At 46.5% G+C, this 25126-nt stretch overlaps 2 protein-coding genes across 2 annotated transcripts in view; both read left to right on the top strand.

The window, feature by feature from the left end:
- The window catches only part of LOC119374550 (sulfotransferase ssu-1), a 459957-nt gene that overhangs the window by 396981 nt on the left and 37850 nt on the right, over positions 1-25126 (top strand). The window lies entirely within an intron of this gene.
- LOC119375259 (sulfotransferase ssu-1-like) lies at positions 90-1055 on the top strand. Its single transcript, XM_037645440.2, has one exon. It carries the CDS (start codon positions 90-92, stop codon positions 1053-1055), a length of 966 nt encoding a protein of 321 aa, XP_037501368.1.

Genomic DNA, 25126 nt, shown 5'->3' with positions numbered 1-25126 from the left:
CACGACATTGTTGTAGATATTTTCGCATTGTTACCAAATACTCATTTGGTGTAATTTTCTTGTTTCTACCTGCAGCTCAGGCACTGGATATGGAGTGGAAGACGCGATTCTACGAGCAGTACCATGAAGTAGACGGCTTCTACCTCAGCAAGGCCTTTCCGGTGGAAAGCGTCCGTTCAGCACTCCGCTACAAGGCGCAACTGGGGGACCTATTCATCGTTAGCTACCCAAAGTGTGGCACAACATGGATGCAACACATTGTCTACAACATCATAAACGATCACCCGCCTCCTAAAAACTTACTGCTCGGCTGTATGGAGATGCCTTTTCTCGAAATGCAAGGAGCCGAATCTGTCGAAGACATGAAGAAACCAGGTCCCATCAAGACACACATGCCCTTTCGGTTACAACCTTACTCGAAGGACGCCAGGTACATTTACGTAACGAGAAACCCGTACGACTGCTGCGTCTCGTACTTCTACCACACCAGAGACATGCCCGATTACAAGTTTCAAGACGGCACGTTTGATCAGTTCTTCGAAATGTTTCTGGAAGGCAGGGTCGACTTCGGTGATTACTTCGACCACTTGCTATCCTGGTATGAGCACCGAGGCGATTCGAACGTTTTGTTTGTGACCTACGAGCAGCTGAAGAAGGATGTCAGGACCTCGGTTTTGAAGATTGCCGACTTCATCGGACAAAAGTACGGCCAGAAGCTGCGGAATGACAACAGCCGGTTAGAGAAGGTGCTGAAGAACATTAGCGTCGAAAGTATGAAAAAATGCGTGAACGAATCCTTGAAAACTTCGCTCAACGAACTGGAGGCTCGCCTGGATGGAAAGGTGCCCAAGTGGCTCGGGCTTTTGAAAGAATCAGCAGGACCTGAAACCTGTGAAAAGCCCATGTCTGGCGATTTTGTTCGGAAGGGCATCGTCGGAGATTGGAGGAACCACTTTTCGGAAGATCAGGTCAAGAGACTACAAAGCAGGATCGAGGAGAAGACGCGTGGGAGTGATTTATTGAATTTGTGGAATGACACGGACATTCCTCATTAACAGTTTAATGTAAGGTTATTGTGTACTTTTAGAAACTCGTGCGGCTGAACTAACGCGTGTGGATTAAGCATCGTGTGTCTATGAGCACGCATGTTCCCTGTAGTCGCATTTGTCACATGGAAGGGTCAATGCGAGATCAGTCAGGAAAAAAAAGAGAACGCTCCAGGGAAATACACATGATATATGATTATAAACAATTGCATGAACATTTGTTTCGTTAGTGTTTGAATTCTTTCAAAGGTAGTTGTCAGTATTAATTAATGTCATGTTCCCTTCTGTCCGGGTAAGTAGAGTGACGCCACAGGTGCGAAGTGGCAGCAGAAGTATGTGCAAAGGCACATTGCCGCGTTCTTGTAAGCGCCATATTTACTTCAATTTCAGTGGCGGAGCAGTCCCCGAAGAAGGCTGCACAGAAATCGGGTACGTGCCAATCAGCGCATTGCATAGCATAGCCATGAATAGTGGGCCTATATAGAGTATAGCAAGGTGTGAGAAAGGAAAGGGAGTGTGAGGAAGCGAGTAAAGTGAGGATTAGGAGGAAAGAAAGGAGAAGTATAGAGGGTAAAACACGGGACAGCCTTCTATAGAACAGTTTATTAACGAGTGGAAAAGAGAGGAGCGGGAGAGAAGGACTCATGTTAGGATGAGGCAGAGGGAAAGGAGGAGGTGAGAGGGTAAAGCATAGCCTAGCCATGTACAATATAGCATAGCAAGACGTAGGAAAGAGAAGTGAGTGGGAGGGGAATTACGTTACGGTTAGCAGCAGGGAAAGCAGATATATAGAAAGAGATAAGGAAAGAAACCACCATTCTCACCATAGGCCGCAATAAATAAAGTGACAAACTCCAAATAAAGAAGGCTGTAAGGCAAGGAGACATGATCTGCCCAATCCTTTTCACCGCGTGCTTGCTGGAGGTTTTCAGCGCCCTAGATCTGGAAGAGTTAGGGATACAATGTAATGGAGAGTACCTTAGTAACTGAGATTCGTTGATGACATTGCATTGATGAGTAACTCAATCAAAAAACTGCAACTCACCATTACAGAACTGGACAGGGAAAGCAGAACGGTGGCTCTGAAAATGAATAGGTAGAAAACTGAAGTAATGTGCAACAGTCTCGGAAGAGAAGAGCGCTTTGTTATTGGTAGTGAGGTAATGGACTCTGTAAAGGAATACGTCTACTTAGGACAGGTAGTAACGGTGGAACCGAACCATGATACCTAAATAACAGGAGAATAAGGATGGGATGGAGCACATTCGGCAACCATTCTCAAGGCATGAGTGCTAGTTTACAACTATCACTCAAGAGGAAGGTATATAACAGCTGCATCTTAGCGGTACTTACCTACGGAGCAGAAGCCTGCAGGCTTACAAAGAGGGTTCAGCTTAAACTGAAGACGACGTAGGGTGCATTGGAAAGAAAAATGAGAGGTGTAGCATTAAGGGACAAGAACAGAGCAGAGTGCGTCAGGCAACAAACGGTTGTACAGGACATCTTAGTCGAAATCCGGAAGGACCGGTCAGTTACTCCTAATAACCGCTTGTTATTAGGAGTAACTGACTGGATTCTATGAGAGGGCAGACGCGCGAGGGGGAGACAGAAGGTTAGGTGGGCAGGTAACATTAAGAAATTTGCGGGTATAACGTGGCGGCAGCAAGAACAGGACCGGTTTGATTGGCGGAACATGGGAGAGGCCTTTGCCCTGCAGTGGGCGCAGTCAGGCTGATGATAATGATGATGAAGGAAAGAAGGAAAGGGGAAAAAATTCGGCAGTTCTCACGCGTTGTGGGATTCGGTTTCATGCGAAGCAGTCAGCGAGTACTTCTATGCTGTATTTTATGGCATTCAGCAAAGCGTTACGAGGTGGATCGACGTTGTTTTTGTAAGTGTAGGAGCTGTGTGCACGTCGTAGGCTAACAAGCCACGTCGACAGCACTGGCATTTAAAGGGTAACTTATGGTGCGACTCTACGTCAGCCCTCACCTTAGAGTACATACGTCAGTATTATCGAAACTAAGTGCACCTTATGGGACAATCATGTGAATATCATATGTAACTTTCGTTAGCATATTCCTCCGGGGTCGCGCAATGCTTCAATATAGCTTGCTGAATTATAGAAATACAAATGTAGTGTTTATAGGCTGCTATAACAAAGGAACCGACACTGGAACCACAGAAGTTAATCTGACATGACGCCTCTACCATGGGAGTACATATGTAGTGTTTATTGCTTTCTTGTAAAGTTAGGTAGCCAGCACCACAGCCACAATTGACGTTGCACCGACATGACGCCTGCGTCGGCTGTTTTTGCAAAACAGTTTACAGACCTGGCGTGGCTATACAGTAGAATACCTGATTGCCAGGCAGAATGCTTGGGTTCGATTCCTGCTGGGATCGTAATTTTTATTTTTTCCATTAGTCGGGTCAACGCTGCCAATGTCGGTTTTATTGCGATAGCAATTATATGGACAGTGTCGGCTGGTTTTTGCCGCCGCCGCCATCATGCACCGTATACGTATAAGTATGTACATATATATAAAAGTCCCAAGGAAAATAATTCAGAAAAATTCTTCCGAAGCGCGGAATCAAACCAGCGACCCCACGCTGGTTTGATTCCACTACGCCACAACGCCACAAAACCACTACGCCACAAACCACTACGCCACAAAACGCAGGTCCTTCAGGTAGCTATCGGCGAGCGTTATATTGCCACGCCCACTTCTTGTCTTGTTTTGATGTATTCGGGTTTGACCGGCAGGGACGGTTATCAACGCTCGACGCTGTCCGCAAAGTAGTGTTCTAGAAGCGTCGCGATTGTAGTAGATCGGTTTGTTAAGATTGCGCCCCGCACGCGAATGTTCCAGCTTTGTCTAGAGATAACACCGCCACCAGCGATATTGCTGGAAAGTTCGATAGCGCCTGTATAAAAGCCAACGCGCTTGATCGCTTGTCAGTTGATCGACGGTCGACGTTCTGTCCGCCGCTATCAGTGTATTGCTGTAGTTTGACTATCAGTTTCTCGGCCACAAGTTCGGCCAAATAAACAGTTTCACCTCGGACCTGCTGACTGCTGTCTTCGTCGACGTCACGACTACGTGACATCTGGTGGAGGTGCTGCTTCTTCCATGATCCGGACGCCCCCGCGATGCGCTGACCCAAGCCCAAGCCGCGAGGAGGACGACGGCAAAGAAAACCCGGATCGTCGAGCAAGCCGCAGGCAACAAGGTCTACCGCCAGAGCACGGGCCTCTACCTGAAAAGACCCGGCAAACAAAGATCCTGACCTCGACCACAGCGACGATGACAGACTCTGTGCCGCCCGCACCGATCCTTCTCCGGACGCCCAAGGAGCCGCCAACCTTCCGCGGATCGTCGTTCGAAGACCCGGAAAGCTGGCTCGAAGCCTACGACCGAGTCGCGATTTTCAATGCCTGGACCAGCGAAGACAAGCTACGGCATGTCTATTTCGCTTTGGAAGACGCCGCTCGGACCTGGTTCGAGAACCAAGAGCGAAGCCTGACAACATGGGACATCTTTCGCACCAGGTTCCTCGTGATATTCACGAGCGTCGTCAGGAAAGAGCGTGCTGAGGCTCTGCTCGAGACCCGCGTGCAGATGCCGAACGAAAACGTGGCGCTCTTCGCGGAGGAGATGACAAGGCTGTTCCGTCATGCAGACCCTGTCATGCCCGAGGACAAGAAGGTCCGCTTTCTTATGCGAGGAGTCAAACAGGAGCTCTTCGCCGGGCTGATGCGGAACCCCCCATCGACAGTTCAAGAATTCGTCTCGGAAGCAACGACCATCGAGAAGACGCTCGAGATGCGCACCCGGCAGTACAATCGCCGCGCATTTCAAGACAGCACAGCTGTTCATGGCCTCGGCTCCGACGACTTCCGCGAAACGATGCGAGCAATCGTGCGAGAGGAGCTGCGAAAGCTTGCGCCGTTTGCACAGCCCGAAGTTACGTCGATTGCTGACGTTGTACGCGAGGAAATCACACAGTCACTGGGTGTTCCTCAGCCGACACCGCCGCACCTGCAAGCCATGAGCTATGCTGCTGCAGCCCGACGCAACGCCCCCCCTCCTCGCCCACGTCAAGACGCCGCGCCACCCCAGCAGTTCCGCCACCAGGCAACACCGCCGCCACCACCGACGTCATATCGCCCGCCAGCCGGCCAGCGATCCGCGCCGAGGAAGACCGACGTTTGGCGCGCCCCTGACAACCGCCCGCTCTGCTACTACTGCGGGGAGGCCGGCCACACGTACCGCCGCTGCCAGTACCGACAGATGGGACTACGCGGATTCGCCATCAACGCGCCGCGCCCGCAGCCAGGCGAACGGCCTCGCGACATCGACGACTACCTCACCGGAACACAGTGGCAAGAACGACGACCTTCCCGCTCGCCGACGCCCGGCCGCTATATGTCACCGCACCGCCGGCCGTACACTGGACCAAACCGGGGCCGGTCGCCTAGCCCGTATCCGGAAAACTAAGGGCAGCAACCGATGGAGGTGCGGTTGCTGTACGACGAACTACCGAAGATCCTCCGCCGCCGACGACGACGCCGCGACGAAACCTTCAGAATACGACGCGAACCAAACAGACCCCTGACGACGAAATCTCGCGGACTGAAGAAGACCCGACGACGCAACATGGAAGCAGCGGAACACACCGATGCAGCCGTGACCCGACGCCGCGACCCAACCGCAACGCAAGACGACGAACTAGCGACCTCGACGTTCTCGTCGACGGCCACAACGTCACCGCTCTCGTCGATACTGGAGCCGACTATTGCGTCATCAGTGGGCCCTTCGCCACGAAGTTGAAGAAAGTTTAGACCGCTTGGGAAGGCCCCGAAATCCGCACCGCTGGAGGCCATCTAATAACGCCGTCTGGAGTCTGCACAGCAAGAGTCACAATCAATAATCGCACGTATCCTGCGAGTTTCGTGATCTTGCAACACTGCTCCAGGGACGTCATACTTGGCATGGACTTCTTAAACAAACACGGCGCCGTCATCGACTTAAGAACGAAATCGATAACCCTATCGTCGGACAAAACGACACCGCCGGATACGAGTCCATGTCAACATGCCCTGAACGTGCTCGAGGATCAAGTTACCATCCCGCCTCGCTCCAGCGTCATAATTTCCGTCAGCACCGAAAAAGCTGAAGACATCGAAGGTGTCATCGAGAGCGATCAGCGTTTGCTGCTAGACCGTGACGTTTGCGTCGCAAGGGGCATTGCGCTGTTGCATGAAGGAAAAGGAAGCGTGATGCTAACGAACGTCAGCCAGGAATACAGACACCTGAGCAGGGGCACGACGATTGCATACACCGAAGAAATCTTGGCCGTCAGCGATGCGTTTGCCTTTTCAGATTCTAACGAAGCTACGACGACGGTCCATGAGCCACCCTTCGACGTAAACCCAAGTCTTCCCGCTCGCCAACAGCAACAGCTTCGACGCCTTCTGCAGGAATACAGGGACTGTTTCTCGTCGTCATCGCGGGTCCGACAAACGCCCCTTGCTAAGCACCGCATCATAACAGAAGAAAATGCTCGACCACTCCGTCAGAGTCCCTACCGGGTTTCGACGCGGGAACGGGAGGCCGTTAAGAAACAAGTCGATGAAATGCTACGCGATGACATCATCCAGCCGTCCAACAGCCCGTGGGCGTCTCCCGTGGTGTTAGTGAAGAAGAAGGATGGGACCCTACGTTTCTGCGTCGATTATCGTCGCCTGAACAAAATCACAAAGAACGATGTATACCCTCTCCCACGGATAGACGATACCCTGGATCGACTCCACAATGCGAATTACTTTTCGTCGATGGACCTCAAGACCGGCTACTGGCAAATTGAAGTCGACGAGAGAGACCGAGAAAAGACCGCCTTTATAACACCGGACGGCCTGTTCGAGTTCAAGGTCATGCCCTTCGGCCTTTGCTCGGCACCTGCGACTTTCCAACGAGTCATAGATACTGTATTAGCTGGCTTGAAGTTGCAGACTTGCCTTGTTTACTTGGACGACGTCGTTGTGTATTCCTCGAACTTCGACGAACACCTCCAGCGACTTCAATCCGTACTTCAAGCAATCAAGAACTCCGGGCTCACCCTGAAGCCAGAAAAGTGCCGCTTCGCGTACGAGGAGCTCTTGTTTTTGGGTCACGTGATCAGCAAGACTGGAGTGCTCCCAGACCCGCAGAAAACAGCTGCCATCGCCGCTTTCCCGCCACCCACCGACAAGAAGGCCGTGCGCCGATTTCTCGGCTTGTGCGTCTATTACAGACGCTTTGTCAAAGACTTTTCACAGATCGCCGAGCCACTAACGCAGCTCACGAAGAGCGACGTCGAATTCAGGTGGCAAACAGCGCAAGTCGAAGCATTTCATGAACTGAAACGACGCCTGCAGACACCTCCGATACTTGAGCATTTCGACGAATACGCCGATACGGAGATTCACACCGATGCAAGCAGCATAGGACTCGGCGCCGTCCTTGTGCAGCGGGCGGGCGGGCTGGAAAGGGTTATCAGTTATGCTAGCCGGTCGCTGTCTAAAGCAGAGGTCAACTATTCCACAACAGAAAAGGAGTGCCTCGCCATCATCTGGGCTACGTCAAAGTTTCGCCCCTACCTCTACGGCAGGCCCTTCAAAGTTGTGAGCGACCATCACGCCTTCCGTTGGCTAGCTAACTTGAAGGACCCTTCAGGTCGCCTTGCACGGTGGAGCCTAAGACTTCAAGAATTTGACATTACTGTCGTGTACAAGTCCGGAAGGAAACACTCCGACGCCGACTGCCTGTCTCGTGCCCCCGTCGACCCACCAACGCCCGACGACCAGGATGATGACAGCTTCTTGGGAGCCATAAGTACCGAAGACTTCGCCGAACGACAGCGAGCCGACCCGGAACTGAAGGGTCTAGTGGAATACCTGGAGGGCAGGACCATCGTTGTCCCAAAAGTATTCAGGCGAGGATTGGCATCATTTTCCTTGAAAAACAAGGTCCTCGTAAAGAAGAACTTCTCTCCGGCCCGAGCCAGCTACCTTATCGTTGTACCTTCGGGACTGCGACCAGAAATTTTGCATGCCCTGCACGACGACCCAACGGCTGGACACCTCGGACTTTCCCGAACGCTCGCACGAGTACAGGAAAAGTATTACTGGCCGCGCCTTGCCGCCGACATCACTCGCTACGTAAGGACGTGCCGAGACTGTCAGCTACGGAAGACACCGCCCACAAGACCAGCAGGCTTCCTTCAGCCGATCGAGCCTCCTCGGCGAGCATTCCAGCAGATCGGGATGGACCTCCTGGGGCCGTTCCCAACGTCGACTTGCGGAAATAAATGGATCGCCGTGGCTACCGACTACCTCACCCGCTACGCCGAAACAAAAGCCCTGCCCAAAGGTAGTGCCGCTGAGGTAGCCAAGTTCTTCGTTGAGAGCATCGTCCTTCGACACGGCGCCCCAGAGGTTCTCATCACCGACAGAGGTACGGCGTTCAAGGCTGACCTAGCTCAGGCGATCTTGGAATACAGCCACACAAGCCACCGCCGCACCACCGCGTACCACCCACAGACCAACGGCCTCACCGAGCGTCTAAATAAGACCATCGCCGACATGCTGGCGATGTACGTCGACGTCGAACACAAGACGTGGGACGCCATCCTTCCGTACGTGACCTTCGCGTACAACACGGCCGTACAGGAAACGACGCAGATGACGCCATACAAGTTGGTCTACGGACGGAGCCCGGCAAAGACGCTTGACGCCATGCTACCAAACGTGACCGACGAGGAAAACATCGACGTGACCACCTACCTACAGCGCGCCGAAGAAGCACGACAGCTCGCCCGCCTACGGATCAAGAACCAGCAGACGACTGACAGCCGCCGCTACAACCTTCGACGACGCCACATGGAATACCAACCCGGTGACCGTGTATGGGTATGGACGCCAATACGCCGACGAGGAGTTAGTGAGAAGCTTCTTCGACGATACTTCGGACCGTACACGGTACTTCGACGCCTCAGCGCACTCGACTATGAGGTTGTCCCTGACGGCATTACGAACTCTCAGCGGCGCCGTGCGCGACCTGAAGTCGTCCATGTCGTGCGCCTTAAGCCGTTTTTTGCGCGTTAGCGAGCCTGGGGGCTCTATTTTTTTCCTTTGTTTTTTGTTTGTGTATGCACTTGTTTTGTTTTTTTTCTCTTCTATGTTCTTTCATAAGCATCGGGACGATGCTTTTTCAGAGGGGGGCAATGCCACGCCCACTTCTTGTCTTGTTTTGATGTATTCGGGTTTGACCGGCAGGGACGGTTATCAACGCTCGACGTTGTCCGCGAAGTAGTGTTCTAGAAGCGTCGCGATTGTAGTAGATCGGTTTGTTAAGATTGCGCCCCGCACGCGAATGTTCCAGCTTTGTCTAGAGATAACACCGCCACCAGCGATATTGCTGGAAAGTTCGATAGCGCCTGTATAAAAGCCGACGCGCTTGATCGCTTGTCAGTTGATCGACGGTCGACGTTCTGTCCGCCGCTATCAGTGTATTGCTGTAGTTTGACTATCAGTTTCTCGGCCACAAGTTCGGCCAAATAAACCGTTTCACCTCGGACCTCCTGACTGCTGTCTTCGTCGACGTCACGACTACGTGACAATATACACACCCTTTACCGCTGGCAGGACTCAGAGATGGTAGGCGCTTATAAGCGGTTCTTCATTTCCGGCGAGATGGCGCGAGGAGGGCAACGGGCGCATTTAAAAGTCGTCGGCCAGCTTGCTCGCTTCTTCTAATATTTGAGCAGGGAGAACCTTGCCTTACCTCTGTCTGCTCGCGCGGTAGTTACTGCCGGGGGGGTAGATGTTTCCTCAACGTAGCAGCGCGTCCGTCACGGGCTGCTTTTCTTGCTATCGCATTCATTGCTTCGCCCTTGCGGCGAAACTGTGACTTTTTTCTTAACGCTCTCGCATTTAAATTACCAATGCCTGGTCTCTCCGTTCCTGGGTAAATATAAACTGTCAATCACCTGTGGGGAATAACCGTACACTTCGGCCCGTGGTAAACGGGTATGTGCCACACGTGTCTGGAGGAAAGTGTATGACGATGTATCCAACAGGATTTTCATGTTATTCATGTCATGACCCGACAGCCATATTTGTTGCATCATCTCACCCTTTCATGGCAATTTTGGTCTACACCAAGTTAACAAGGCGATCATGAGAGCACCCAGACGTAGGCGGCTAGATAGATAGATAGATAGATAGATAGATAGATAGATAGATAGATAGATAGATAGATAGATAGATAGATAGATAGATAGATAGATAGATAGATAGATAGGGGTGGGGAAATAGGGGTAAGAAAGAGGACAGAGAGAAACGCTCAAAGTACGAAATGTTCGCTAAGAAATGCTTAGCATTTAAAAACAAGGCAGAAGAATAATGTAAGGGTAAGGAGGATGGAAAGGTAGAGGTGAGACGGTAAACCATAGCGTGACCATTTACAGTATAATATAGCAAGGGGTAGAAAGGAGAAGAAAGAGTGGGGGGGGAGTGAGTGGGAAACGAGCACAGAGAGAAATATTGAAAGGAATATGGAAAGAAAGAAAGATGAAAGAAAGAGGAACAAAGAAGAAGATACAGAAAAAAAAATTATGAAGAATGAAAGAAAGAAGAAGATTAAGAAACACGAAAGATCTCAATCCCTGTTCGCCAGGTGGTGGCTCTTGTTTGCTAGCTCCGCTGTTTACACAGATTGTGCAGGTGTTCGACTGACTTTAATATTTACAGCTAAGCTGTTATCGTCAAGGTTTGTCATGTGTCGTAGAAAGTTCTCTTCATCACGAACTGGCGCGCGCTCTCTTTGGCCTCTTTTATCGGCTTCCTCTTGTGCTTCTCTCCCAGAGCACGTGCCCCAATTTGTCTGGCGTGAGATGCAATGACTCCGATGGGCGATAGAACCAGTACAGAGAGAGAGGGAGAGAAATAATGATAGAGAAAGACGGAAATTTTTGAAGAAAAGACAACGCACCTTCGCACTAGTGCGGCCAAGCCTGATGGAACAGCGAAACTGGGCGGCGTTCCTCGCTTCTGTTTATTTTTCGCTTTCTGTCTTCCTCCCTTTCTTTATTTTTCTTTCTGTTTCGCTTTGTCTCTTTCATCTGCTCTTTTTTCTATGTATTTCTCTTTTTCGCTCTTTATATGTTGTTTTTTCTTTCTTCCCTTTATCTCTCTCATTTTCTCGCTTCCACTTTCATTGCTTATTTATTTATTTATGTTACCTATTAAGTGCTGTGGGTCTTTTCAGGCCTATCCAAGAGAAGGCACACAAAAATAAAAATGGAAAATCCGCAGCACAAGGTAACCATAAGAGCGACGACAGCAAAGAAACAAAAAACAATAGATGAACCATTCATATAAGCATTTGAAGGGTGTAAAAAAGAAAAACAAAGAGACTAGCGTACATAGTAAAGACAGATACGAATGTAGCAATAACAAGGTTGTGCCCTGGGAACAAGATAACATGAAATGCACACAGGTGAAAACTGTTGAACACGTGTAATGATGTGCAAGTACATGCGCGATACACTGTTTTTCCTTTTATTTGCGTAGCGATACCAGTGAACCTATTGCGATGCCTCTAAATGAGATTCCAGCAGCGACGAAAATGAATCAAGTGATTGAGCACTGACGACGTCACTCGGCAGGTCATTCCACAACTTTATAATTGCGGAACAAGAAGAATACTTAAACTTGTGACAACGTGACAAGAATGGGCGTATGCATTTCTCATTGTTCTTCTGGAGTGACGGTTCGGTGCTTTTAGGTGTGTGTCATTATTTATATTTACTGAGTTGTTCGAAACCAGGAAAAGAAATTTCAGACAAGCCAGCTGTCAGCGGCTAGCGACGGTTGCGACATGTGCTTCCAAATGCAGCGCGGAAACACTCTCCTGCCTTGCATACTTTGAATAAACGAATCTAGGAGCCCTATTTCGAAGTTTTTCTAATACATCAGTCATGTTCTTTTGGTGCGGGTTCCGAACTATTGCTGCGTATTCTAGGACGGGTCTAATTAGCGTTTTGTACGCTGTTAGTTTAAGCTGAGGGAAAGTGTCAGTCAGTATAGACCAGATTTTTCTTAGCCTCGTAGCGCGAGTGTCAGCCGCGCCGCTACTCTCGACACCAGGCACCGCCTGGTGGTGCAGACGACGGCGGGGGCTGCTGATGGCGGGAGGTAATAGCCGCGCTTGCGTCGCGTGTTCGCTTGTGTCAGTGCTTTCAGAGCTGTTAGAAAGTTGCGGTCTCAGTTGCTTGCTTGCCGCATACTCGGAACGGCAGTGCAATGTATAAAAATTCGTCCGGGTAGCACTGCGCCGTCGTTGGGTGCCCGAACACCGAGACAAAAAGGAAGCGGCTGATGCAACAGACCTGCGACATTCACGGGAACACGAGCGGCTTGTGTTTGTGCAGCGTGTATTCCAGACGTTTTCAAGGCCCTTGATTTCGATAAGTAATATGTGAGCTGGTGCTTTTGCTCAGGAGGCCATATTTTCTACCTATTCAAAGGGCTGCACTGCAAGTGTATGGGTTAAAACAGGACCGCCTGCTGGATGATAAAAAATAATAATAAACTGAATTACTAGAACGACAACGACGAATCTTGAATTGAGAAAGACAGTATTCATGCACTTCACCAGATATTTTCTCAAACTGCGAAGCCAATTAACAAATGTTTCTTAATTTTGCCTGAAGACTTACAGGCGCCACCGCGGCTGCCGAGTGGAAAAAAGCTTCAGTTATTAACGTGCACAGAAATTTGAACACGCGGTTGTTTAATCTTGCTTCTGAAACCCAAAATGCGACCACCTTGGTTGTAAATTTGTTCAACAAGGCGCAGGTAAACCTCGATGTAACGAACTGTTTCACTTTTTACAACTTCATGTCTACAGAAGATATGTATTTTGAACCTCACAGCCGCGAGGCATGTCGACCTGTGGTTTCATAACAACGAAGTTTTACTGTGACAGCAAAGGAAGGTCGAGGCGATAAATCCTGATCCGGCTCAATTGTGATCGAAAGTGCCCGTGTGACAGGGATCTTGTCATTGCAGGGGCGATCCTTCAATTGCAGTTAAGTATATCCTGAACGAGGCACGTCGCGACAGAAAGTGCACGGGTGTGCGCTGCTTGGTCAGGATCCAACTCAATCAATATCGGATTCAAACGTAATCTCCGCTACAGCGTTCTGCGTTCAAAACTGAAATAATCGCCTAATTAAATTCATCCCGTTGCATTTTGCGAGAGAGCACGAAACAGCCATCGTGCAGCACAAAGTCGGACGGTAGCACGGCACGAAAATATCTGTCGCTGCTGCCTTTCAGAAAAAAAAAAGAAGATACAGCTTACTAGGCTTCATCTGGCCGTTATCATACGCAAACGCGTAAGTTTAAAACGTTTCTTGATATGATACAGTTCTAAAAAAAAGAGAGTGGACAACTGCACGGCGTTGCAACTATTCAAACTTTCGTGACGATGTTGCTGAACGTTCTCGCGATGTTTGGCAAGCTCCCTAGCACAATTCCACTGTTACAAAATGTTGTCGCATGAAAGAAGATGCACGTTCCGACATTCAGAGAAGACTGAGCGGCTGCAGCGCTCGCGAATCTGCCATCGCCCGCTACTGAGAGCCACAAACGTGGTGCACCGCGCTGTACGCTAGCGCGTTTCAGCAGCCCCCAAGCAAATGCTCGCACCGCGGCGCCTCGGTCGGCCAAACATGGCGGCCCCCTACGAGCGCTGGAAATTCTGGTCTATACAATTTAAAAAAATCACAGCATATCCACGGAGTGAATGATGATGAGTGGGCGAAGCTGCGGAGGTTCATCGGTAAACCGTGCAATCTTCCGTGAATTCTGCCCAGTACATCATCACCGACGTGAGATCGGGCGCGTTTATACTAAAGGTTCGATGAGTTATGACGACTTGCAGCTCACTTTAATTTTACATGTACGCTGTGAATTTTCATTGTTTAGAAAACATCTGGCGTATTTCGTTAAGCAGCTGGCGTCTTTTCGTTTTGCTTTAGAAACATCTGGCGTTCTTTCGTTTTGCTTTTACAAAACATCTTGCGTCTTTCGTTGGTTTATTTCATCAATCAACGGCGTTTTGAACAAAATTTTTATTGTTTAATCACGCACAGGAGAAATCTCACCAGGCAATACCTTGGAGGTAAACAATGGCTGCTAATGGGAATGAGAGACAGAAGAAGTCGGCTTTCAGCTAACACTTACACTTCTACTTCTACTAACGTTTCCTACTGGAACGTGCCAATGGCTGCTAATAGGGAATGAGAGACAGAAGGATTCGGCTTTTAGTTAACGCGCACGCTGCGAATTTTTTATTGTTCAATAACGCACAGGAAAAATCTCCCACCGGCACCACCTTGGAGGTCAAAGCGTAAGACTGGTTACGCACTACGACTACTACGACTACGTCTACGAGGGACGAACGGGTGCCGCCTTAAGGAGCTTCGCCCCTAAAAGCTTAGTTGCTTCAATGCTCGTGCGGAAATCTGATCAGTATGAACATCCCCCTTTAAAGACTGCGTTATTGTGGCCCCCAAGTACTTCACGCTATTCACGTATTCAATGTCTGCCCCAGAGAGGGTGTACTTAAAGTGTAGTGATATCTTTCTATGGGTAATTGTAACACACATAGTTATTTTCTGTACTAACTTGGATACCGTGTTTTTCACACCATTTGTCGAGCTTTACCTGGTCCTGTATTGTGATAGTAGGAGATTATATGACGCAGTCGTCTGCAAAGAGCCTCGTTGTAATACCTGGTTCCACAGCCGTGTAAATGTCATTGGTGTAGATGAGGAAGAGTGTTGGTCCTAACACGGATCCCTGGGAAACTCCAGAGAACACGCCGGCGCGGTTAGACTCAGCTATAATAAAAGAAACATACTAAAAACACATTTCTCTCTCTCTCTTTCAATTTTTATTACTTTTTTTATTCTGTCTATTTCTGCCTTTCCATATGTTTTACTCTCTGCCCTCCTTCTTTGCCTTGGTCTCATCCTCTCATCTCTCTTGCTGAGCTTCGTGGAAAGACCGCGGTTTCTTCAAGAAAACAAGGACACGCTGGAACCCCGGGCATCGCTTCGGTGTTTCTGCGCAGCCATTTCAGCGCACGGTCCCATCTGGTCAGCTGACACTGGAGCGACGGCGAAAACTAGAAAAGACTGTGGAATCCTGCGGCTCGCTTAGTTCGGCAGCAGTGCACAAGGAAGGCGTACGTTTCACGCTCAACCTACTGCTTTTGCAGATTTTCCTGTCAACCGGCCTGTGCCTTGCTGAGCTTCGTGGAAAGACCGCGGTTTTCTTCAAGAAAACAAGGACACGCTGGAACCCCGGGCATCGCTTCGGTGTTTCTGCGCAGCCATTTCAGCGCACGGTCCCATCTGGTCAGCTGACACTGGAGCGACGGCGAAAACTAGAAAAGACTGTGGAATCCTGCGGCTCGCTTAGTTCGGCAGCGGTGCACAAGGAAGGCGTACGTTTGACGCTCAACCTACTGCTTTTGCAGGTGAGGCTTGGTTCACTTGTTTCTCTGGCATGGGAGTGCACTGCTGCCGAACATAGCGTCATTGCTATTGTGCCTGAGATTTTGGAAATGGGAAGTAAGGGCTCTGGAAAGATACTACAGATTCTAAAGAGCTACGTGACCTGCTCAAGGCGTTTGAAACTTCAAACGCGATTTCCGGGTAGAAATTCAAGAACTGAAGGAAGGAGTGTCATTTTGCTCTGATGTGTGCAATGATGTTAAAAATGTGGCAGAAGATATTAAGACATTAAGGCAAGAAATGAAGGAACTGCTTACTGAAAACAGGAAACTAAAGGCAGAAAATGAGCGCCTGTCAAAGAAGTGTGACGAGCTAGAACAGCATCAGCGTTCAAATAACCTAGAAATAAAGGGAGTACCGCCTGGTCGTGATGCGCTCACTGTTCTCCAAAAGATTGGGGAAAGTGTGGGCGAGACCGTCGACACGTCGGACATTGATATTTGTCACTGGGTTCGCACACAGAAACTTGCAGTCCAGAACATTGTTGTTCGGTTCGTAAGGCGTAGTAAAAGGAACGATTTCCTGGCAAAATGCAGAAAGAGGAGATTAGACAGTTCAACTCTTGGTCTTAGCCCAGGGACTGCCATTTTTGTAAATGAACATCTAACTCGGGCGAACAAGGCGCTGCTTTCAGCCGCCATCCAAAGAAAAAAAGAAAAAAATTGGAAGTTCGTCTGGACTTCTGCTGGTAGAGTGCTTGCACGTAGGGATGAATCTTCTGCTGTAATTCATGTCACCTGTCATGATGACATACAAAAAATGTGCTGATTTCGTTATCTTGTGTGTACCTGCTTTGTTCTTAGTTTTTCATTATGAGTGTTTTCAGTGAAATTCCTAAATACTACAATGTTTCTGATATAAAATCGTGTTGTCCACGAAATACGAACTTGCTTTCTGCATTACATGTCAACGCCAGAAGTATTAGAAGTAAAATCGATGACATAAGCATTTTTATAGAAACTGCGGCAATAAACTTTGATATGCTTATGTTCTCCGAAACGTGGTTAACCGATGATAGTGATGTCCCTTGTTTTCCTGGATATCGGTCTGAGCATTTGTGCCGCGTTGATAGAAAAGGAGGTGGTGTCGCAATTTATTTAAAAGAAAAATGTGCTTATGAAAAACTAGAACTGTCGGTAATCACAGCAGATTTGGAATGCCTGGCTGTAAAACTGGATAAACTTGTAGCAATTGTCGTTTATAGGCCGCCTCAAGGGCATAAAACACGTTTTTTAGAATTTCTAGACTCATTGCTATCTTCCCCATTACTTCATAACACTTCTTATATTATTATGGGGGACATAAATATTAATCTTGCTGCAAAAGATACTTCCGCTGCACATTTTGAGACATTGCTTTCTTCATTTGGTTGTACAAATCATATATGTTCTCCTACTAGATTGACTATACACAGTGCAACATTACTAGACATATGTGTCACTAATTCGAACCCATCGGAGACCATATGCGGTATCGTATCAAGTGATCTTAGCGACCATTTGCCAGTGTTTTCTTTTATACCCATACCATCGAAACGCCAAAAGCAAGAGAAGGAAACCTTCGTCCGACGCAAAATAAATAACGATAGTAAAAACTTATTTTTTCACCTGGTTAAATCACTAGATTGGAGTGAAATATACAAGATAAAAGACGCTGACGAGGCCTACAATGGGTTTCTGAATTTATTACGTCACTGTTACGACACGGCATTTCCTAGAGAACAAGCGTCCTTCCGAAAGAGAAAAAATTGCCGGAAACCTTGGATAAACAGCACATTTTATAAACGTATTCAAATGAAAAATGACCTTTTTAAAAAATGTTTGCGCTTACGAGATCCCGAAGCATTCAAAGTGTACAAAAAATACCGCAACGCACTTACATCAGACTTAAAGAAAGCTAAACGAGAATATTATCAGAAAAAGTTTGAGAACATATATGATAACCCAAGAAAGGTCTGGGAAATGGTTGATGCGCTTACTGGAAGAAAGAAAGCAAGATATGATATCACAGAAATACAGGAAGGAAACGTGGTGCTGCGCGGCGAGGCTCTTGCCAATGCTATGAATCGTCATTTCGCCAATGCGGGCGCGTACAGTAGTTGCTCTGAAAGCGAACACGACTCTTGTTTCGAAGAAACGGCAGCGATGCAGAATTCTATATTTATGCTTCCCACTGACAGTGCTGAGATATTTAACCTAATAAATAAACTTAAAATCAATGTTGCCCCAGGTATAGATGACATCACCGCCGCTGAACTAAAGCTGATAGGTCCACTAATATCTGAGGTGCTTGCTTACATAGTAAATCTTGTACTGACAACAGGCGTGTTTCCAGCACAGTTAAAGGTTGCAAAGGTAACCCCAATTTATAAAGGCGGTGGCATAAACAACATGTCAAATTATAGACCAGTATCTGTACTTACGACATTATCTAAGGTTTTTGAGGGCGTTATTCACGACAGGTTATCCTTTTTTAACAAGTATCACATTATCACAACACATCAATATGGCTTTCAGAAAAATAAATCTACTGAGCAAGCATTAACGATTATAAAAGATCAGATAATTGCAAACATGGAAAATAAGAAATTTACGCTTGGTTTATTCTTGGACTTAAAAAAGGCTTTTGATTCGATACATTATGACATATTATTACGGAAACTGTCACGGTACGGCATACGCGAGATTGCCCTTAAGCTTTTGCAAAACTATTTACATAACCGGTACCAACTAGTACAAATGAAAACAGCTACGTCAGGTCACTTACAGTTGGCCCAAGGAGTTCCGCAAGGTTCTATATTGGGCCCTTTACTTTTTTTGCTTTATGTAAATGATATTGTATGCATACCAAAATCCCCACAGCTTATTATGTATGCAGACGACACAAACGTATTTTTTACATCAGGACACTTAGAAACGCTAGAAAAAAACGTAAATGAGTATATGACATCACTCTCAAACTGGCTTAAACAAAACAAGCTACAATTAAATGCTAAGAAGACGACATATATTATATTCCGCCCATTAAATAAACATGTAAAATATGACATAAAGATAAGCTTTGACGGGAACACTATAAAGCAGGAAAAACACCAAAAATTTCTCCAGGTATGGTTCAGTGAAGACTTGACGTGGAATGTTCACAATAATGGTCTAGTTAAGCAACTTGCGCGAACGGTAGGATGCCTATACAGAATTGGATCACTTATTCCTCTGCGGCTAAAAAAAAATTGTACAATGCCCTCTTCTATTCGAGACTTTCTTACGGTGTACTAGTATGGGGGACAACAAAAAAAAATTACAACAGACTTATAATGCTACAAAAGAAAATACTTCGTATTTTTGAAAATTACAATGGCAGAATAGACTGTTTTCGCACTTCAGTGCTCTTTTATAAGCACGAAATGTTAAGGGCAAACCAAATATACTATTTCAAGCTACTACAAGAGGTACACAAAAATAAGTGGTATAAACCAAAAGAAAATCAACAACGTTATCCTGCTAGAAGAAATTTACAGCGTTTACCCAGAACTAGGACAAATTATGGAAAGCAAACTATAGAATACCAATCAATGAAAATAGTTAATGAATTGAATAATAGCATACAGTTTCATGTTTCTCTAGAGGCATTTAAAAAACAAGTTAAAGAAATTATATTGAAAAATGAAATAATTTATCACCACTAGACAATATTGCTCAAAACTTGTAGTGTCATCGTGGTATGAATTTTTTTTTGCTTGTGTACGGAAAGTGAGTCACGGTTCCTTTTCCAACAGATAATCTCTTTTTCTATTATTATTATTGTTCATGTGGTTACACGATGCATCAAATTTTCTGTTCTTGTTTTATTTAATTATTTATTTATTTATTTATTTATTTATTTATTTATTTATTTATTTGTGTAAGACTTGCGCATCTGCAGTGTCTTAAGCGTGTCATGTGTTGGTTGTGTTGATTTCAGTACTTCCTTGTTAGCGCTCATGTGGTTTTTTATGATGTGTCAAAACTTCTTTTTTGTTCTATTGTGCATGTGTTGCGAACTTCGGGTACAGAGGCCCTTGTCAGGCGTATAAAATGCCTTTTGCCTATGTTCCTTTTTCTTGTATAACAAGAAATAAATAAAGATACTACTGCTACTACTACTACTACTACTACTACTACTACTACTACTACTACTACTAACCACGCTTCCCTTTCCCGCCGCCTTGCTATGCCATACTATACAAGGCTATGTTATGCTCTGCTAGCGTGCATGGATAGTAGAGTGTTACGACGCGGGTTCGAATCCCGCCTGGTTGCAAAATCTTTTCGCTAATAATTTATCTCTTTCTCTTTCTTTGTATCTATTTATTTCTCTCTCTATTTCTTTGTACTCGTTCTCATACCCACGATAACTCGTTAATGCATTAAGCTGGGCTAGTTGTTATTGGTTGTATGATTCCATATTGCCAGCGAACACGCTCAAAGGATGAGAAGAAAGAGACAGGACAACCGCTAGAACCGCCACTATATGACACCACTTCTGTGATGTACGTTGGCGGGGAACTGAGCAAGAGGGAAATAGTAGAGGATGTCGAAATTCACCATACGATTGGAAACTAGCTAAAATAATTCCGATAGAAAAACGACCAGGATTAGGCTATAACATAGAAAATATACGACCTATTTCTCTTACATCGAATATGGTAAAACTCATAGAAAGGGTGTTACATAAAAGAATTACAGTCTGGCTGGCAGAAAACGTAGTACTAAATCCAAATCAAATTGGTTTTAGAGCAGAGTGCTCAATATGGTGCGCACACGCAGATTTAGAAAGCCGCATTCAACTTGCTCGAAAAAGAAGGCAACACGCTGCTCTAGCGACACTAGATATAGCCAAAGCATATGACAGTGTGGAACATTCAGTATTATTAGACACCTTACAGAGCCACAATCTACCACAATATATGATTGCATGGCTGAGGGAATTTTTGAAGGCTAGAGAATTTTATTGTTTTAAGGATGGAAGCGCATCGTCAAAGTTTAAACAGACTCGTGGAGTCCCCCAAGAAGCAGTCTTGTCTCCTGTATTATTTAACATATTAATGAGCTCAATCCCCACTTGCCAGGACGTGCAAACATATATTTATGCAGACGATATTGCATTCTTCGCGGCAGATAGTGACATTCATTCTTTATATAAAAAATTGCAGACATATATAAATATGCTTGAGATATGGCTAGAGGCAATTTGCATGACCTTAAATGTAAATAAAAGCGCACTGTTAATATTTCCATTAACAGACCCCATCTCAATTTCAATATGTTATAAACGAGAGCCCATTCCACAGGTTGAGTCGCTTAAATATTTGGGGATAATTTATAATGGCAAGCTAAACTGGACTTCTCACATAGAAAGTATTGCATCTAAGGCACAAAGTGCCTTAGGCATACTACGCAGACTGAGCAGCAGACGTTATGGATTACGTAGGGACACAATGGTGATTATATATAAAATGTACATGCGCCCAATATTAGAATTTGGGTGTGTATTGTTCTCAGGTGGCCCTGCTTACAAAATTAAGCCTTTGATTCTGCTGGAGCGAGAAGCCTTGCGATTATGTCTAGGGCTTCCTAGGTTTGTAGCTAACAATGTTATGTACCAGGAAGCTAGATTGCCAACATTGCCTTGTCGATTCCGCATCCTAACGGTGCAGGCATTTTTAAAATTTTATAGCTATCCGTTAAGACGATCTGAATATGCTTTTATAAAAAACCAAGACTCCTTTTTTCTTGCTCATTGGCCACATTTTCATACACCACAGATTATTTTTGTTCAGAAGCAGCTAGACCGGATAAACGTGAAAATTCGAGATGTGCCTGCAGCAAATGTGTCCAATCAGAATCTAAAGATAGGATATGATGAGATTTTCCCCCCTAAACCTAAATTTCAACGATACAGGGCATTAATAGCCGGCTACAAGATTACCTTGCACACGTGGAAACAAATAATGTAGTAGCCACAGACGCTTCAGTAATAGACGAAAAGGCAGGAGTAGGCATTTACTCCCCTTCGCTTGCTTGGTCATTTTCATTAAGTCTACCGGACTTCACCCCATTTTTGAAGCTGAACTCTTGGCAATTATTCTAGCCATGCGTAAATTAGATTTGAACGCCCATAGCGCAATAATAATAACAGACTCCATGTCAGTATGCACGTCCCTTACAGCTTCATCAAAATCAACTGCCCTAAAGACGTTCCTGACGCTAATTCCTCCACAGCTGAAGCTCTTAACATTATTATGGGTGCCTGGCCACTCTGGATTAGAATTAAATGAAATGGCTGACTCACTAGCGCGAGCTGCATTGAATGGCCCAGTTGTTCCTGTGCTTCCTGTTGTGGCCGTATAACTGCGATTAGATATAGAAAATTTTCACTTCGTGCAGACGCCATAGAATCAATAACAGCTAGAACAGAATTTAGTCATTTAAAATTTCCGTGGAAGATCCAATGGTGTCCTACTAGACAATTGGAAGTATTAGTAACTAGACTACGATGTCGTGTACCCCGTTAAATCTATATTCACACAGGGCTGGTCTGGCGGTATCGCCCCTATGTCACTTTTGTTTAGAAATAGAATCAATAGAGCACTACTTTTTATCATGTCGCAGATACAGATTACTCAGAAAAAGACTTCTTGATATCCCATTCGCTAACCTGGGGATGCAATTCACAATTGACAATGTGCTTACCTTCGGTGCTTCAACTCTGGGCTTCAGCCACAGAAATGCGTTTGATGCCGTGTGTAGCTACCTTCAAGAAACAAAACGAATACGGCTTTAAATTTCCGCTTGTATAAGTATTATTATGACAAAAAAATGTTTTGATATTATTTTCATTATTATTGTGCTTCTTCTTCTTATTATGTTTATTCTAATTCCTATTCGGAACAATGATTCAAGTGTCTGATCTGTATGTTTAAAAAACTAGTATTGCACTCTTTCATTGATGCGTACGTGTTTTTTTGTATATTCATTGCTATTATTTATTTATTTGTTCTTTTTATTGGCATCAGCATTCAATACTCAAAATATTAAAAAAAATTTTGTAAGACAACTTCTTGGCCAATCTCCCTGAGTGGGTATGAGCCAGGCCTGGGCAGTATCGCGATACAAGAGTATCGCGATAGTATTTCAGAGATACTTTTGAGTATCTGTATTTCTGTATCGAGATACATTTGAAAAATGTATTTGTATCTCAGTAGTGAAATACTTTTACGATGTATCGCTTGTATCGCGATACAATGCAGGACACGGGTATCTCGTTACATTTTCTTTTTGTTGGAAATGAATTGACGCGTGTTTCCAAGGAGGTATGACAGTTTTTTTTTCATTTGTTTTTGTGCCAAGACAAGCAAAGGTGCGCCGCCGGTCACCGACAGAAAGGGCGGCGATGATTTCCCCTCAAGCACAGAATTGCCCATGTGTGGTAAAGCGCGTGACGCCGCAGACGTCAGAATCGCGGAGGCAGTGTTGACGGCCTCTGCCGACGAAAGTCGATGTCTCTCAAGGCCAGTGCAGCTCGCATAGTTTTTTTTTTTCGGGTGGCAAACCATTACTTCGTGACCCCCCGCGCGGATACGCGAGGCGGTAAATGCAGGAGAACGATCCTCAGGTCACGTGGGCATAAAGTCACGTGATCAAAGCGATAGCTCATCTAGGTACATCTTCACCTAGGAGCAGAGAGTGTGTCTAGGGACGGTTTAGGTACAACCACCGAACACGCGGAACACGTAGTACAATCGCGTGGTGCGTGATCGGTTTGTGTGAGAGGCATGAACGGGGTGGGCGTGTGTCCACAGCTTCCGAGCTAGTAAAGTTGCGTTAATTCGTTACCACTTAAAACGTGGCAGGCCGTTTCAAGCACGTCTTCATTAGCACTGAAACCGACTCTTGGCAAAAGAAATACAGGCAAGTGAGGTGTGAAAACGCAATGTGTAGTGCTAAATGTTGAGAAGCGCCTATGAACCAAATGTACTGGCAACAGCTAGGTTGAGGCATTTTCATTGGTGTCATGTGTGCTGACTCTACGTAGTTTCCGTGAATGGTTTGAGAAGTGTTTTGCGTTTTTTTTCCTTCATGGGTATTGCATGAAGCTGCACACATTTTAAGTGTCCCGTAGAAATGCTTGTACGCAAGAAGAGTAGCTTGGGCTTGTTCGTGTACATACATAACGCAAGCGGAATAGCTCACACCGAGGCAGGGCCGGTGTAAGCAAGTCGACACGAGAGCGTGTGTTGTCTTGCTTGCTCCGTCGCTGTCTCAGTATGTGCCATTCCTCTTGCTCGTGCTAGGTCTAAGTTATTGGCAGATGCGGACATGTGCGATATATGTATTTTGCAGACGTGAGTACTAGTAGCGCAGTGCAATAGAAAATGTCTAAGGTAGTGCATCTGATGATGCACAGACATAACAAGTGCTTCATGACCAGTTTACTTTGAAGGACTTCATACGTTACGCCTTGCTCCCGACACAGTTTAACCGGTTGTTTACTCCGGTTGCTTACTCCTTTGTTTTTGCTGTTGCCAAGGCCTCTTCTCCATGGACATTTTTTATGTGCCTTTTTAAATTGCTCGCATTTGAAAAAGCCTTGTCACAGAAAGTGCAGATCTTGTCAAGTCTCGTGGAGGTGCTAGCGCGCGCCCCGGCGCTTTCGCTGCCATCCATCGAGAGCGTCCGACAGGAGAAAAGGATCGCTCTCCGCTAACTCGGGAGAGGGGAACGCGAGGCTCACTTGTTGCGGGATCGGCAGGAACTGTAGGTAAACTGGGAAAACTTGGCATCGCCTCATAGGGAATAATCGAGCTCTTGATTTCTCTCGTGGTTGACGCTGCACCGTCCCTAGGATTCCCCAGAAGCGATGTTATACGGAGCGGTGACGTCTGCATCGAACTAGCCAATGAGAGCGAGGATCACCCTCCTGGAGTTACCGCTTCGCCGCAGATACATCCTTGGAACAGAGTCTTTGCAATGCTTCGCGTGCGTTCAGTTCTCAAAGCTGCGGCACTTCTAAAAGCAGTTCCCATAGTCCCGGCGGAAGTGACTAGAAGATGGCTATCTTTGTCGCGCTTTCAGCCACCTCTCCAGCGTTTCGGGGTGCGTTCCTAATTGATCACAAGCATGAAACGGTCTTTTGTGGTACCAGGCTCCCCAACCGCCGGAGGCGACTTCGCCTGTTGCGGCTTGCTGAAATGGGTGCTGGTATAGCGTCGGTGGTGGTGACACCTTTATTGAAGAGTGACCCTTTCGGCCCAGACGACGAGTGCTTGCTGTAGTTTCTGATGGGGCGCTCTGAGCAACTGTCCCTGATTCCACGTCTGTTTAGATAGCTTGCAGGAGCGACTTGGGAGGGCTTGAACCCTCTCACCTCTCGCCCCCAAAGAACGTGATTTTAGGAAGCCAATTTTT

This window comes from Rhipicephalus sanguineus, chromosome 11 (assembly GCF_013339695.2).
Source record: "Rhipicephalus sanguineus isolate Rsan-2018 chromosome 11, BIME_Rsan_1.4, whole genome shotgun sequence".
NCBI lineage: Eukaryota > Metazoa > Arthropoda > Arachnida > Ixodida > Ixodidae > Rhipicephalus > Rhipicephalus sanguineus.
Note: the sequence above shows the minus strand (reverse complement) of the source record. Positions and strands in the feature narration are given on the sequence as shown.